The 17,514-nt window shown below is 40.1% G+C and overlaps 2 protein-coding genes across 8 annotated transcripts in view; one reads left to right on the top strand and one right to left on the bottom strand.

Moving 5' to 3' along the window:
• The window catches only part of MIGA1 (mitoguardin 1), a 44,582-nt gene extending 36,915 nt beyond the window's left edge, over positions 1-7,667 (bottom strand). Inside the window, exons 1-5 of the mRNA XM_074832341.1 lie at positions 6,592-7,667; positions 1,720-1,897; positions 1,050-1,186; positions 670-796; positions 61-197 (exon numbers count right to left, since the gene is read on the bottom strand). Coding sequence (XP_074688442.1) covers positions 61-197; positions 670-796; positions 1,050-1,186; positions 1,720-1,897; positions 6,592-6,690 — 678 coding nt within the window. The 5' untranslated portion in view covers positions 6,691-7,667. The remainder of the gene's footprint in view (positions 1-60; positions 198-669; positions 797-1,049; positions 1,187-1,719; positions 1,898-6,591) is intronic.
• Positions 7,668-7,817: 150 nt separating this feature from the next.
• The window catches only part of USP33 (ubiquitin specific peptidase 33), a 44,242-nt gene continuing 34,545 nt past the window's right edge, over positions 7,818-17,514 (top strand). For 3 of the 7 annotated variants that reach the window (XM_074832317.1, XM_074832316.1, XM_074832312.1), the window contains exons 1-5: positions 8,054-8,313; positions 13,373-13,450; positions 13,985-14,122; positions 15,195-15,248; positions 17,300-17,362. In XM_074832317.1, coding sequence (XP_074688418.1) covers positions 14,042-14,122; positions 15,195-15,248; positions 17,300-17,362 — 198 coding nt within the window. In that variant the 5' untranslated portion in view covers positions 8,054-8,313; positions 13,373-13,450; positions 13,985-14,041. Of the gene's footprint in view, positions 7,962-8,052; positions 8,314-13,352; positions 13,451-13,920; positions 14,123-15,194; positions 15,249-17,299; positions 17,363-17,514 lie in introns of those variants that run through there. The other 4 variants (XM_074832313.1, XR_012624132.1, XM_074832315.1 and 1 more) reach the window with 4 other exon arrangements.

Raw genomic sequence — 17,514 nt, 5'->3', positions numbered from 1 at the left:
AACAAAATGCTACGAATTTGTCAGGGCAGCAACAGTAGATTACAGATTGAATATACTCACTTCTACACTTTCTTCTGCAATTGCATCTCCTGCTCCCAGCTTAATGGAACCACAACTTGCTTCATCTTCAACTTGCCTGTTACGGAAAGTCAGTGCCTGCTCCCATCGACGCAGTGCTTCTTCAAAAAGCTCCATACCTAGGGGAGATCAGGAATACCTCCATTCCATCAAACACACAGCTTCCATATGTATTCACGTTTTAGAGTCACAGGAAACTATGTAGCTAATAAGCACGATTATAGCAGGGATGTAAGTTTTTAAAACAGTAATTCCCAGTCTAACAAAAAAAAGATATCTGCCTTTTTAATAAGATAAAGAAGTTCACAATATGATTAAAGCAACAATGTTCAATGTATTTTTTCCTATTGACTTTTAAAAATAATTTTATGGATTACTACTACAAATAAAGGAATTTAAAAAATACATATTTTGAAAAACTAACTCTAGATCAAGATTTCATTATCTTATGGAAAAGTTCTTAGACACATGCCAACAGGACACTGCGAAAGAACACCACAGTAATATTGTGCAAGTGTCACTTTGCCACAAAACCAAGAAATTATTTACATTCATTGTTGGTAGATGCTGAATATGCTTATTATAACTTACCCATCAAATATAAATTTTCAGGTGTGGTCACTGGAATATTGACAAGTTTAATATCATCTTCATCTGCTTTATCCCAGGAATTAGAATTGGCACAAGCACAACTGTGACAAGAGGTGGCACTCTGAACCTTAAAAAAAAATGAACAAATTCTCAAGTGTTATTATACAGAGTATCCTTAAAACTACATTCCTACCAGAGTACTTTACACCCAAGCCATCTGCCTAGAAACTCTTTTTACTATACAGTAAGTACCATGGCCTTCTCAGCATCACCTTCTGCGCAGTTTGTTCAGGAAAGTTGTTTCAGCTCAGTGAAACCATCAGGTGCATATTCAGTGCAAGTTAACAGATATTCAAGAGCCTTAAAACACTTTTACGTACCGAGGCCAGGCTTTGAACTGAACCGGAGTATTTACTGAAAAGTCCTCCATTTGCATAGATACAAGACTGAGATCCTTTTTCCTTGGCAGAGCTCAGAGAAAGAGTCAAGTTTTGACGACTACTGGAACAACTAGAACCTAAGAGATACAGTGATTTTAAAGCTGCTGCAAACTCAAAACGTTGTATCTTTCGTTAGCAAGATCTATTAAGAACTATACCTATTCTTTTCAATAAAATCCAGTTTAGAAGCAACAACAATTATTTTTTTTTACAGTTCTACATGAGAAACTACAAATTAGAACAGTCAATATCTATGACAATAAACATGCATTTGAGCATATTTTCCCATCCCATAAAAAATTAACTCTGCTTTTCTCACTACTGACATATGTCCACAAGAACAGCAAACCCCATTGTTAATACACCATTGATAAAAAAAGTTTTAATCCAAATTCGTGATGGAAGCTTCACCTTTGAGAACAAGACCAGCTTATTTATAAACACACTGTAATTTTGTTCCTAATTTGCACAGTTTTTACTTTAATAATTCAAACCTACTCAGCATTAAAGGAAAGTAATTTGTTTTACTACTGCACGCCCATCCCCTCACACCCCTCTTCTTCCCCTCTAAGAAAACAAAAAAAGAGACCTTGGGGGTTCTTTCACATACCTTTTTCTGATGCAGCTGCTTTGGTACACTCTAATACTAGATGACTTGGTTCCCATGGTGGCACTTTCTTGTTTTTCTTTCCACGTCTTCTTTTAAAGTGATGGGCCAGAAAAATAACAGATATTGCACTCACTGCTGTTACCGTGAAAAGCTTCTTTAACCCAGGGGAAAGCTTTATCTGAAAATAAGAGAGTATGACTTCATTGGAAATATACACTCCTTAACTCCCACCTTTCCTCCTCCCTCCTTTTGGTGTGTTCAACCTAGGCTACAGCTTATCTGAGGGAGATCAGAGATGCTGCTCTCACACAGCCTGAGAAACAACCAACTCTGAGTAAGGACATAGACTAACCGCTTCTCAAAATTTGCGATGACCAGTAGGTGAGAGAGTTTACAAAGGGGTTGGTGCAACAAAGTGAGTGGCTGCACTGAGAGGCATATTGCAGCACCAAGAACCATAAGGTATATTGGAAATCCACAAACTGCTGGGATCTAAGGAAATTACTTCCAGACAAACTTCTTTTTAATGCCAGGACCATATAGGGCTTCAACTGATTCTTCTAACAGCAAAAAAGTACTGAGAAGGAACCCACCCTTCACAACTAGACTATTTCTTGCACTGTGAAAGAATGAAAGATCCAAAAGCTAATATTTGCACGGTGTTTCAATTTGTGAAGAACATGTATTTAAACATATTTCTCTAAATAAAACTTTTTTTTTTAATTGTAACATTTTATTTTTGATACTCATCAGTTGCAGGTTTACAGATATTTAAATTAGCAAAAATTCATAGAATCACAGAATGGTTTGGGTTGGAAGGGACCTTAAAGCTCATCTAGTCCCAACCCCCCGGCCATGGGCAGGGACACCTTCCACTAGACCAGGTTGCTCAAAGCCCCGTCCAACCTGGCCTTGAACGCTCCCAGGGAGGGGGCAGCCGCAGCTTCTTTGGGCAACCTCTTCCTGTGTCACCACCCTCACCGTAAAGAATTTCTTTCTTAGGTCTAATCTAAATCTTCTCTCTTTCAGTTTAAAATCATTACCCTCCATCCTATCCCTACACTCCCTGATAAAGAGTCCCTCCCCATCTTTCCTGTAGCCCCCTTTAAGTACTGGAAGGCCGCTAGAAGGTCTCCCTGGAGCCTTCTCTTCTCCAGGCTGAACAACCCCAACTCTCTCAGCCTGTCCTCACAGGGGAGGTGCTCCAGCCCCCTGATCATCTTTGTGGCCTCCTCCGGAGCCGCTGGAGCAGGTCCATGTCCTTCTTATGTTGGGGGCCTCAGAGCTGGACACAGCACTGCAGGTGGGGTCTCATGAGAGTGAAGTAGAAGGGGAGAATAACCACCCTTGACCACACTTCTCGTGATGCAGCCCAGGATGAGGTTGGCTTTCTGGGCTGCGAGCGCACATTGCTGGCTCACAGTCAGTTTTCCCTCCACTAATATCCCCAAGTCCTTGTCCTCAGGGTTGCTCTCAATCCACTCATTGCCCAGCCTGTATTTGTGCATGGGATTGCCTCGGCTCATGTTCAGGACCTTGCACTTGGCCTTCTTGAACTTCATGAGGTTCACACAGGCTCGCCTCTCAAGCCTGTCCAGGTCCCTCTGGATGCCATCCCTTCCCTCCAGCGTGTCGACTGCACCACACAGCTTGGTGTCATCAGTGAACTTGCCGACGGTCCACTCAATCCCACTGTCCATGTCTCCGACAAAGACGTTAAACAGCGCTGGTCCCAACACTGACCCCTGAGGAACACCACTCATCACTGCTCTCCATTTGGACATTGAGCCACTGACAGCAACTCTTTGAGTGGGACCATTCAGCCAATTCCTTATCCACTGAGTGGTCCATCCATCAAATCATGTGTCCTCAATTTAGAGACAAGGACGTCATGCAAGACAGTGTCAAACGCTTTTCACAATTCCAGGTAGATGACGTCAGTTGCTCTTCCCTTATCCACCAACACTGTAATCCCATTGTAAAAGGCCACCAAACTTGTCAGGCACTATTTGCCCTTAGTGAAGCCATGTTGGCTGTCACCAATCACCTCCTTATTTCCCATGTGCCCTAGCGTTAGTTTCCAGGAGGATCCACTCCATGACCTTGTAGGGCACAGAGGTGAGACTGACTGGCCTGTAGTTCCCCAGGTCTTCCTTTTTTCCCTTTTTAAAAATGGGGGTTATGTTTCCCCTTTTCCACTCAGCGGGAACTTCACTGGACTGCCACAACTTCTCAAATATGATGGATAGTGGCTTAGACACTTCATCCGCCACCTTCCTCAGGACCCGTGGATGCATCTCATCAGGTCCCATGGACTTGTGCACCTTGAGGTTCCTGAGATGGTCTCGAACCTGATCTTCTCCTACAGTGAGTGGTTCTTCATTCTCCCAGTCCGTGCCTTTGCCTTCTGTGACTTGGGTGGTGTGGCTGGAGCATTTGCTGGTGAAGACTGAGGCAAAAAAGTTGTTGAGTACTTTGGCCTTCTCCATATCTTGTGTAAACACCAAGTCTCTCGTTTCCTTCTGGAGAGGGCCCACATTTTGCCTAGTCTTCCTTTTATCACCAACATACCTACAGAAGCTTTTCTTGTTGCTCTTGATGTCCCTAGCCAGATTTAATTCTATCAGGGCTTTAGCTTTCCTAACACCACATGTACAAGCAACTCGAATTAAAAGCCATTAACATAGTTCATAAAAATTCAAAGTGACAAGATAGACAAAGAAAAGAGCCATTTAACTGGAAACTAGAGTTCACATTCTTGAAATCTTGAGGAAATCTATGCTGCTTGAGAAACAGACTGCTGGGAGAAAAACAGATCTGCAGTCCTTAGGGATAATAGTGTTTCTGTAACATGTTTCCTCATACAAGAGACAGCTGCCCACACATAGTACCATGGCACTCTGGCAGTCCCTGGTTGCTGTGCTATTGGTTCATATCATCAGAGCTGTGTAATTTAAAGAAGCATTCATTGAAATCTTTGCTCTGCACTGAGTTTGTAATCAACAAGTCAAACACCTTTCGACTTGAGAACCCTGTCCTTAGTGGTACTGTATCCTGAAGTAGTACTGTCTCTTGACCAAGGCCGAAAGCCTAGCACTGTAGTCTGTGAGGAAAAGGAAATCCCTGAAACAGCACAAACACATTCTTACAAAAGACTATTGTATTTCACAGAAAAGAGTTAATAACCAAGTAACGGAGATGAAAACCTTGAAGCTTTAAGAATTAAGCTTGAAGCTTGAAGAATTAAATGCTAGAACTAAAGCTTCAAAGAACTGTAAGTGGTTTTTTTTTTAAATTTGTCTGTTCCTACAAACATGATCATAAATAAATTAACAGTGAAATGAAAACCTCTAAGGAAAGTTAATAGACGCACATAATAGAGTTGCACATGGTATTTAAAAAGGATATGAACATGCTGCAACATAAAAAATAAATCAGTGATCTTGCAGCGTGAATTTTAAAGTATATTAAATACCAAAAAGATGTGAAAATAATAAGAGGCAGCTAGACTGAGAATATCTCATTCTGGTTTATATGCAGTAAAACTTCAAAAAGTATTTACATGCAAATATGAAAAATGACATAGCTTTTGCTTACAAGCATCTAATTCACTAAAAATAAAATACAGTCATATTAAAGACATGGGTTTTAAAAGCAGAACTTTATTAGGACCTGATAATATCTATTTTTTAAAAAGTATTGACATTCCTAATTTCAAACAATTTTTTTCTTTTAGTTATCCTTGTCAATGATTCAGCATACACAGAATGAAAAAAAATCTACTGGACTGCATTTTGTACAGCCAACTAGAAACTTTTTTTCTCCTGTGTATTATGGCATCAGAATATGGCTCACTCTTCAAGAAATTTATTCTCTGAAGGATACAACTGAAGCCTTAATATTTTCTCCAGTCATTCTGATTTATTTCACTCTATCATTTATCACATATGTAGCTATCAGCAACTAACACCTCTTTCTCTGATTCTCTACAACACAATTACAGCTCCTCCTCCCTGTCTTTGACATGAAGGTGCTCTAGGGACAAATTTTACAGTTCCCTGCAGATAAGTAGTATCAGCTTCACAATACTTCCAGCTTTTGTCAGCCTGAAAACTAAGATCATAATGTACTCTCCAGCCAGATCTGAGTGACCGCTATCCATGTTGATAGTGAAAACTAGCCTATAGTATCAATGAAAGAAAATAAAAATAAATGACTCCAGGGCCATCTGTAAAAGGAAATACTGTGATGAATAGAACCTTCAGATTTTATTTGAAGGTCTTTCCACAGGTACAACAAAATAAAGCCAGCAAAAAACCTGAACAGGTTTAAAAAATAGCCTGCTTTTGAAGAATCACTGCCTTGTTTCAGCTATGTGCCACTTAAACACAAGTGACTTGAAAACTAGAACACGGATTTTTGATTTCCATTAATGAATTATCACTCAGGTTAATTTGGTGAATGGTACTGGCAATCTAGAAAGTATTTCAGACCACACTCAACACTATTATTCAAAATTTAATGACAGTTACGTTTAGTTTTTAAATACCTAAAAAATTCTACCAAAAAAAAGACAACTTGAGGATTCTGATATTTGATTTGATGAGAATCATTGTGCTGTTGCAAAATGAAGACATACAGACATTGCAGACAAAGCAGTCTCCTCAGTCAGAGATATGATGATATACTAAGTGTTTATTGGCAGAAAAAGACAAAAAAAACCCCGATTATTTTAGTTCAGTGTTCTAAATGCACTAAAAATCAAGATATTCTGTATAAGTTTAATTCACATTAAGCTCGGAAGTACAGCATTTCCATCAAACTTCTCAATGTATATCAAAAGTGACAATATTTAGATAATGTATATATTACCTGGTTTAGAGAATAATACCAAGAAAGGGGAAGATTAAATACCCGTAAAGCTACTGTCTTCAGAGAAAATCGTGCCTCAGTAACAGCTTCTTCTGACATGGCTCCTTCTCTCCCATAACCTCATAAAGTGGAACTACCTTGAAAACAGTCACAGATGGTCTCTGGAATACTCTGTCAAATGAAGGATACACACTAAATCATGCAATTGAAGTCCAGGACAGCTTTCCTCTACAAGCTCGAAGCTCTTACATAACAAGTACAGGACTTGTTTGACTGATGTTTCTGAGTAGAGATAAGACTTGTACTTAAATGAGAAGACAGCAAATTTGCTGGCTCAGCTTAGGCCCCATTCCTTCCAACTGCTCTGTGCAGAGACCTGTGTGTGTACAAGCAGGATCTACAGAGGACTCAGTCTGCTTTCATTAGCTGGCAGCTCACTTTTTATATCCTCCAAATCATATATGGCAACAACCCTTTTTCTGACATCACTACTGCTGAAAGAAGATATTTGCCAGCTAAAGAGTTAAAAGATTTGAAGGCAGACAGAAAAAAGTTTATCTCATTCAGAGCTTCAATTTTTTTGCAGACACACGATGAAGCAATACTACAGCCTGATGTAATCTCCCCCATGAAAAAGGGACATCCCCCTCAGTCCCTGACGCTAAACCCAAGGCCAAGTGTGTGACATCCAGGACCGAGGTGCTAGAAAAGGGCGGGCCCACAGGCCGAGGGAGCGGTCAGCTTTACTCACCGGCCGTTTTCCCTCCGCCGATGCCTCCGGCCGGGCTGTGCTGCGCCGGAGACGTTTCCTCAGGGCAGGAGCTTCTGCCCGCCGCGGGACGCGGAGCGGGGCCCGGCCTGCCTCGGAGGGACAGCGAGCCCCACCCCTGTCACCGGCCCCGTTAGGGACAGAAGCCACCTCCGCCCGGCGCTGCCGAGCCCTCCCCAAGCAAGACAGCCCCCGCACCGCGGGCGGGCGTGCCCGAGCCTTGCGGCGCCTCGGGCAGGCGACGGACAGCGCCGGGGTACCAGCGCCGGGGTACCGGCTCCGCGCGCCCCGCCGCCCGCGCCCCGCCGCACACAGGCCCGGGCCGGGTCCCGCTGCGCGGCGGCCCTACGGTTGCCGCCCCCGGTTACCTGCCGAACGCCGCGGCAGCGGCCACGGCCCCTCGCGGGCGGCTCCCTCCCCGCACCGGCGGCTGCTAGGAGACCGGCAGGGGATCTGCTTCCGGGACAGCGAGAAGCGGCCGGGGTCGCCCGGGAGGCAGCTCCTGTCACTGCCACGTGAGAGTGACCCGCTCCGTTAGGAGTCCGCGTCAGCCATCTTTACAGAGGGCAGCCGCCTGCTACGGACGACCAGACAAGCTAGGGTGAGAGCCTGGCGCCGCCATCTTTGTGTGGGGCGGCACTCATGTGAGCGGCGGAGACGCTTCGCGCGGCCATCTTTGTGCGGGGCGCGTCGCACGGGTGGTGGTGCCGCAGCCGCGGCCGGTGGGCGTCTGTCCGTGAGCCGAGGCGCTGGCGGAGCCGCGGCCTGGGCGCGCGTCTTCGCCACGGCGGCCTTCTGCACCGCTGCGTCCCGGGCGGGGCAGCGCCGCCCGCCCGCTCGCTAGGGTCGCTGTCCGCGGAGGTTGCGGTTCGCCATCGGTGTAAGCTGCGGGGCTGGCCGCGGCCCGGCTCAGCTCCGGGCTCCGCGCCCGGTGCATCCTCCCGGCTGCTCCGGTAAGAGGGGGAGAGTCCCGCCGGCGGCGGGGAAGGCGGGTAGGGCCCGGCATCCACGAGTGGGGAGAGCAGCGCGGCGGGCGGTTTCTCCGGCCGGTCTCAAAGTCCAGGGCGGCTCGGCCAGCTGGACGTGTCGGCACGGTGATGGCCGCCGCCGGTAGGAGCCGGCTCGTCGGCCGGGGCGCCGCGCCCCCGGGGGGCTGGGCGGGGGCCGGCGGCGGTGCGCGGCCTGCCTGCCTCCCCCGTCGGGCCGAGCTGCGGGGCGGTGGGTCGGCGGCGCGGGCCGCCCGCTCCGAGCCAGCGGTTCGCCGTGCGGGGCGGTCGGCAGGCGGGGTGGGCGCGCCGGCCTGCCTGCCGGCCTACCGGCCTGCCAGCCGGGAGCGGCCGAGGAGCGTTGAGTCCATCTACGCAAATACCTGCCAGAGTTGAAGCCATGCGGCGACGGTGCTGTAGATACGATGCAATTCCTAAAAACAATGCCTGTAAATTACGCTGCTCGTTCCCTGAGGTATTCACACGCTTAGATCACCGTGTACGAGGGATGAAATAAACTGGAGAAAAAAGGCTGGTGTAGCACCCAGTGGAAAATCACTGTCGGCTTCTGTGCACAGGCAAAGCCAGAGTTAGGAAAATCCTCTTAGAAGCATAAAGGTCAGCTGATGGGTTTCAGAGTTAGGATTTAAAGTGGTGGAAGAAAGAAATGAATAGACAATCTATATACCCTAAAAGGCAATTGTAAAATGAAAAATATCTAACCCTGTAAGAGGATATTCGCTCAACTCAGGCACTTTAATGTCCTTTCTCTTTGGAAACAATGCTTCATGACAGAAAAAAATCTAATGAAAGTGTCTTAAAAAAAATTATGCCTTGCTTGAGTGGATAGCTCTTGGTGCCTGAAGAGAAGGACCAGATACCTTTCATCAGCTTACGCAGCCTTCTTTTGTCATTTACTGGGAAAATACCAGGTTTTATCCTAAGTAGATAAAGTAAGTTTTCTACCAGAGTTAGGACTGATGGTGTCATTTTTTTTCCAAGAAAATGGGATACTCTTGTTTAGAGTTGATAGATTAGAAAAAGGTAGAAATAGGGAGGGGTGGGAGATGAAGATCAAAACCACCTACTGATTAACAGAATATAAAGGAAATCAGGGTGTGAAATTAAGGTTAATCTTCCGTATTTCTTGATCTAAGAAGACTATTCTCAAATTTGGTAACAATATTGTTCACATACATTGTTATGCTGAAGTAATTTCTGTAATAAATTCTCAAAAGGATCCAGTAAAGTTTTTAAAGAGCAACACAGTTATTTAGAAAATGGATAAAAAATTACACATCTTAAAAATCTGAATACATATGTCTAGGGCATGTATAGTTTGGAGTGAGTGCTGGTGGTTTTTTTCTGAAGTGTGAAAAATATCTACATGGCAAGTAATCAGGGAAGTTCCAGAGATCTTTAGTATTCTAAGTAATTAAATGTTCAGATACAAAGTTGCGCCCCTGTGTCACCCTTACTTTGTTGCCATAAAATGAAAATAAATGTTAAATGCGATTGTTCCAGTGCATCACTAGTAAAATAACTGTGAGTGCAAGTAAGAATCCTGAACTTAGACCTTACTGGTTTGATATGCTGTTACTCAGAAGTTATACAGGCACTATAATAAAAGCCTGTAATGAAGATACGATTACTAGTTTAGGTAATTGCTGTCTTCAGAATAATCCTTTTATTCTTAAAATCTTCTACCATTATTCCCTTACTGAACCCTGTAAATGATCTGATAAAATGGCTCCATATTTCAGAACATCAGTGGAATGAAGATGTGTATTTGTTTACTTCAACACCTGTTGAAGTGTTAACTACTATAACTAGGCAGATGAAAACATTAAGTTTAATTCAAAACATTTTTGAGAGAATGTAAAATCTATTATATTTCTTTAGGAAATATTAGGCTCCCTGTGTGAGCTTAAGATAATTTTCAGGATCAGTTGGAATTCTCTTAGCTTTTGGGATTTTTCTGTGTGTGTAGATAGATCTTCCATGGTAGGCATCACACAAGTCTGTGATGCCAAGGAATTCTGCTGAATAATAAATAGTCATGATGCTTTAAATTATGGTTCACATTTCTTTGATGGCTCATGTGAACAAATGGTTTTTTTTTAGTGAATACAAAGAATAAACAGGAACAGAAAAAAAGACTGCGAGTTCAAGATAAGTGTTACGGGCTTCTTTTTTTTCTTTGAAGTATGACTCTATGCAAGCACTAAGCAAAAATGTATTAACAAGTTCTTTTGAACAATACATGGTTCACTTAGTTGAAAGATGTAGTATGATGCATTGAGATAGGTGGGCTGAAACAAACCTTTTAGTGGAAACAATGGAGACAGCAATAAACTGTGAAGTTCTCCCCCAAATATATGGGGAGCATTTGATGAGAATCTCATTGCATGAATATGATCAGGAACAATTAGTATGAAAACTTGAGTTGTACTCCCAGTTAATTAATTTTTAACCTCATAGTGAAACAAAGATACTTCTTGTATCTTGTATATGGAGGTCCATAGTTTTCAGCTTGTGATTTTTCTAAGGTTCCTGTGAGACCACGGAATACTTCTGAAGGGTCCATAAAGGTGACAGAAATAGTCTTGTTACCACTGGACACATGATTGCTGTCTAAGAATTCCTGTCTCAGTAATATTTTTTTTAGAGTTCTGCGACATGAGGAAGGCTGATACAGATCCAGATCCTTTCCAGAGCCTTTTAGTGTTTATCTAATATATAAACTTTTGGTTCCTATGAGCTGTTCATATGAGGTATCCAGGTACTTTCCCAGTACAAACTATCACATATCACTGGGGGCATTAAGTAGGGAGATACTCCAGCTTTAGAACAGAGGTATACAATGGAATGTAAGAGAAGCTACAAATTAGTGGTTAATTACTGAAAATGTGAAGAATTGGCTTTTGGATGAGGTCAGCACAATGCAGAAGCTTGTGAAAAAGCAGATGTGTTACTGAGATACGTCAGTAGAGAAAGATAAGCAATCTTTCCAGATAGAGTAGGAAGCGGTGAAATAAAGGAAGGGCAGTGAGTGAGGGAGGGGCTACCCTGGGCTTGCTGGGACTTAGATGAAGGATGAATCATGGTTTTGAAATTAATTTTACAGTTTTAGACTTTAACATAAAATTTTACAAAATGTGTTACTGCAGCTAAGTATATTAAGCTACCAAGGTTATGGCAGTGCAGTGTTATCATGGTTGCTACAGGATGGAAGGAGGTGTATAAGAATTTTGTTAACAAAAGGTGAAAGGCCATTTGGCTTTGCCCATATAATAACATAATAATCTATAACATTAACTAGACTTCTACAAGGGATGCTTTCCATATGGACAGGAATAGGAATCACATCCATAGGTACACGAGTTTCAACATGCTTTGGTCTTTTTGATGATTATTCTGAGAAGATGCAGATTGCACCAAGAAACAGAATCTGACATGAGCAGAACTCCTCGCTTTGTTCAGGACTGGAGGTTTCGATTTGTGCAGTTCCAGGTGTGAAAAGTAGCTATTAAATACAAATCTGGTAGGGTGAGGTGAAGTCTCCACTTCATTCATTGCTTTGTATTATTACTTGGAATAATGCATTCAGAAAGCTTCTTCAATAAAAAAAAAAAATAAGCCTAAAGCTTTACTAATCCATTATACCTGTCTTTCTAAAGCATTTGTTAAATCAGCATTAATTCACACTGATTTTTTTTTAAGGTTGTTCAGGCTTTATTTGAAACTCACTTGACTCTTTTTAATGCTTTAACAGACCTTGCAAAATGTACAAGATGAAACATACATTCACGTTTCCATTTCTGGTCTGAAAAGGAACTTTACAGTTCAAAGCAGAATTGCTCATATGACTGAAATTGAGGTTTGGCCTGAAGAAGTATCATTTTTGTATTTGAAGTGTCTTTCAACAATTACAAATAGACACTGAACTGAGGACATCTCCAGATGCAGCTTATATTTGAGAGTAATGCTTTTTAAATGTCATGCCATTGGTGTAGGAAGAGAATTTACACCTCATCTTGAAAAAAAATCCTGAATTATTAATTTACTGTAGTATTTCCAGTCTTGTGAGATAAGTTCTTAAATATTTTATTGAACAGCTGTTAACATGACATTCAAAAAGACTGATAGATGCACATAGCGAGTATATGCATGCATGTTATATAAAAAATATCTTGTGTATTATTTATAAATAATTGTTTATATATAAATAAAGTACATCTAAGTATATATACGCAGGTATATACATGCATGTATGTCATAAATTATGTAAAGTATTATTCCTATACAAATAATACTTTAATAATATTACTTGTATAGGAATGCTTATAGGAATAATATAGACTATTTATACACGTGCACACACACACACACATATAAAACCCCTTTGATAACCAAAGGGAACTGAAATGACTCTTGATTCAAAGGGATCTTATTGCAAGGCAGTGGAAGTAAAGACTAAGTCAAAGGTAACAAGCTGAAAGTTTACTAGGAGTTGTGTCTGAGATGCCTGTCAGGCAAGGTTTGTTTTCCTCCGTGCTGTCAAAGCCCTAGGTTACTTAATATTCAAAGGAGTGATTGGTCATATAGCGGAAGAAACAAACCTAAAGTTACCAAAGCCAACAGGCAAAGTGGAAAGAGATGTTGATAACAGTGCTAAAGGCTGCGAACAGATCAAGGAGTGTGCGTCACTGAGTTAGGATGGAAGCTTATTTGCAAGTCTTGATAAGGGAATGCTAGACTGGACAGATAATGGTTGGGCAAAGAAAGCTTAAAATTTCTTGGTCTTTGGAGAGATGGAGGCTTCAATAGTAATTGTTTAAGTGACAAAACCGTAACAAAGCTCTTGGTTCTTATCTGCGTGAGTCAGTTGGAGGACTTGTATAATAAGAATGTTACTGAGTTCATTTTGTTTATTTTCGTTCTGTAGAACATCATAGCTTTCTGTGCAACCATCAAAATAATAATGCCAAAGTGACTCTATTTAGCATTCTTTATTTCTGTTAAGTTTCTGTGTCTGCATCAGAGACCTTGGATGGACAGAGAGAACTCAAGAGAAAAGCTTGCTGAGTGTCCAGTACTACATGTGAGTTACAAGTTTCAGTTTGCTTTTGATACATAATATGCTTCAATCTAGAATGTGTCTTTGTAAATAAATAAAACCAAGATAAAGTTTCCTTCTCCTTTGACAAACAAGTTGTGTGCTCCTGCATTTTATCCTTCACAGCTTCAGCACACTTCAGCAGTGTTGCATAAGATCCTTTTCAGAATATACAAAGACACCATCAGTTCTGTGTAGGCTTGAAAATTGTAATTCTTAGGTCGTTGGGGTGCCATGGTAGAGGCCAGGAAGTTAAATAATTAATCCAAACCATCTTTGCTCCACTCAGCATTTTGTTAGTTTATGCCCTAAAAGTCAGAAGCTTTCTTTTTAGAAGTCAGCTGTGTTTAATTTGGACTATTGGATTCTCTTAACTGTTAATAATTAAGTTATTTATACTAACTTACTTTAAAAAGGCACATTCTTTTAAAAGTTATGTATATGTTGCATATTAGATACCTAATATTGCTGCCAGCTGTAAGGAATTGGATTTTACTCATTCTTTTTTCTGTCGACAAGTGATTCCCTGGTCTTGAAGATCCTGGCTACAGGATCTCAGAAAGTACAGCTTCTGAAATGTCATCGCCTGGCAGCAATTGCCCACACTTGGAATCAGTTGGTGAGATAACAAAAGAGGAATTGATACAGAAATCTCATGTGAGTTGCTGCAGCTTACTTTCTTCCTATCACAGTTAACTCTGGTCACTTATTTTAGCTACATGTCATGTATAAGACACATTTAAGTGTTAAGCACAGATAAAATCTTCTGTAGTGGAATAGTAAGGTTTAAACAAAGTATGGGAAGAATTACGGACTTGATAAAACTGAAAAACTATTTTTCAGTACTTAACACTTAGTGTACCTTTCCCAGCAGTGTTTTCCAAAGCAAGTGAAGTTTTGATGGAAATATTAGTTAAAAGAGTTCGCATAACACCAAGTTTGAACTTTTCAGACACTGCCATTGTAGCAGTTAGTTATTTGGAATGTTAATGTAATATAGTATAACTGACTTCAAGTAGAAACTAACAAAGAAATTTATCCTTAAGTTTTTCTCGCATAACAGTTCACTTTTTGATGGAGGAGCCACTGTTTGAGAAACTGTCCCTACCTGAACTCTTGGTTTCCAGCTACTATTAATAAATAGAACAAAGAAAGACGTTGTAACCCATTTTAGTAGCTGGAAGGTGATGAAAAGCCAACCCTCTTCTGTCCATGGTGCTAAATTTCTTTATCTGAAATGTGTAACTGTTAATTTGCTGCTGAGGGCTATAATGTTTCTCTGATGTTGCATCTTTTTTTGTAAACCTTTGAAGGTAGTGTTGACTGTTCACAAACAGGAATTTGTAGTTATTACAAGTTCTGTCACTTTCATTTCCTATAAATTTAACATAAAAAGAAAATCCAATTTTGAGGATTTTTATAATAATATGATATTGATACATGTTTATGTTTTATTTAGTAGAACAATTTTTGGTTTAAGATAAAAACTTGGAGAGAGATTCAGGGTTTTACTAGGAAAAATATTCTGATTTTAAGATTAAAAGTGGGTTGGTTATCAACACATACTTTTTTTGTTCTAAAATTATTCAGCTGATACTGAGCTTTACAGTATTTTTTCGCATTTTTGTCTCAAATTTGTTTTTACTGGTGAAAGTAAATGGTGAAAGTAACTGGTTTACTGGTGAAAGTAAATGAAATAATACTTTGCTTGTGTGTTTAACTTTAATAGGGCACTTGTCAGGACTGTAAAGTCAGAGGACCCAACCTTTGGGCGTGCTTAGAGGTAAGTTGTTCTGTTGTTCCATAGTAGGGTCCTTTTCTAGTAATTTGTAGATAAAGTTGGTAGTATTTTTTTGAGGAAACAACTATAATGAAGTTCTTTAAGTTAGTTTCCTCAAGTTTTTATTTAAAAGCAAAACCTCATGTGCAGTTTTTCTATTTTTAAAATTATTTACCGTTTATCAGGTACATATTTCTTGTAATTTAAGAATAATGTGTTTAAAATGAGATTTTTTTTTTATAAGAAGTTGGCATATTAAGGTTTCTTCTTGAGTTATGATATCTTTTAGCTCAAGATTTTTTAAAAATCTGTTCCCCAGGTCTGTAGATCTGAAAAATAATGTTATTCCTGAATTAAATTATTTTTTATAAGCCTCTCTTAGCATTTGTACTAATAACATCTAGCAGTGAATGCTGACTTTTTACAGCATAAAAATGCATACTCGACTTTTTTGTTCTTAAGCAAAACAAAGAAAAGACTTATTTTGAAACTTGTAAAAGCTTGTATAAACGTTCTACAAACTTGGTACAACTTTTGTACATTCTTTACCTTGGTTATAGTTCTTCCTTAAATATGCTTTTGTCTTGCTCTTCTTGCTGTCTACAAAAAACGTAATTTTCAGTGTATTTTTAAGAAAAAAAAGACTCTGAAAATGTTGCTTCTCATTGATCTGTGATATCAACAGGAAAATATGTAGCTAATTTAGTTTTTAAAACATCTTGTGAGTTCTTCAGACATACAGCTGTTTCCAGAGATTGAAATGTTACTCTGTAGGCTTGAATTAATTTCTTGGCAAATTTTGTCTAAGTCCTGTCAGGAAGATATCTAGGCTGAGATACCAACTTTTAGGTGTATGTATGAGTATTTTTAAAAATCTACTTCATTAGTTTTCTTTTAAGTGAATTATGGTAACAGTTAAGAGATCAGATTATTTTGCTCCTTCTATCAATAAGAGATAGAAATGAAGGGGGAAAGAAACAGTCTTGAATGTCTTTTTGTTAGATGGCTTGGAGTTTAATTATATATAAAAACCCTCTTGGGAGTAGGAAGAGGTGTTCAGGGATGCATCAGTCTGGCAGGTGGGGAAATACTGTGAAGCTTAAAACATGTTTTTTATTTCTCACTTGAAGCTCTTAAACTGTTATTGAAAAACTCAATTTCATACCAACATTTCCATAGGAGAGTATTGTAATTGCAGTAGGACACTTAGCATCATGCTGTGATGTATCTCCTCTTGGATGAATTGGCATCTTGCCTTCACCTTTTTCAGTAGAAAAACATGGTGAGATCCCAGCATGTTAACTATCTGTAACTTAACAAGTATCTGTGATTATTTAATATAGAAAATTGACTGTGTTCAGCTGCTATTTGATTGTATAAATTAACGTGCTTAAAGAGTTATACAGATAACATGCTGTACCCTTTTATGTGATTGTCTTGACTCATGCAAATGAGGAATTAATGAAAATTGCTTGAAGATTGGCAGCTGCAAGATTCCACACTCAACTCAGCCAAATATGTTTTGCAATTAGCACAACTAAAATCCACAGTTATTTTGCATGTTATAACTATAATGTAGTAAGTACTTAACCATAGAGTGCTGGAAGCTCTTGTGAAATAATACTTTGATAAATAGGCGCTGCAGATAGGGGCATACGGGCATTTTTGTCAAGATGTGTCATGTTCTGAGGTTGTTGCAATTCAGTATTTTAGACACTGGGCTAACTTCTACCAAATCATGAATTGTAAAAAATACATGTTGACTTTAATCTGAATAAATATATCAAAATCGCCAAAAAATTATATTCCAAACATATTAAAAGTCTTAACACTGCCCACCAGTGAGAGGAGTTGAGTCAAATCTTGCAGCATTCTTATTTGCTTTAGGTGATATTTATTTTAACACCATGCATGTCTCTTGTTTTGTGTAGGACTCTGCAAATTTGAAATTTGAGTGAATTTTAAAGGGACTTGCAGTATATTCTTATTCTGTAAACCTGTTTGACACTGCTTTTTAATTCTGTATAATTCTCTTCTTCATATCTGCTCAACAGAATAGATGTACATATGTTGGCTGTGGTGAATCCCATGTTGATCACAGTACCACCCATTCCCAGGTATGTGTATTTGGTAGTAATAAAGTTACTTGAAGCAGTGAAGTAGAGTTAGAGAACATTTTTTACTGATTTAAGTGAAGTCAGTAACCTGTGTTAGCATAACTGTTTGGAAATCTGATTAACTATGGTTGTTTTTCATCTATAGAAGCAAG

Source organism: Strix aluco, chromosome 8 (assembly GCF_031877795.1).
Source record: "Strix aluco isolate bStrAlu1 chromosome 8, bStrAlu1.hap1, whole genome shotgun sequence".
Lineage (NCBI taxonomy): Eukaryota > Metazoa > Chordata > Aves > Strigiformes > Strigidae > Strix > Strix aluco.
Note: the sequence above shows the minus strand (reverse complement) of the source record. Positions and strands in the feature narration are given on the sequence as shown.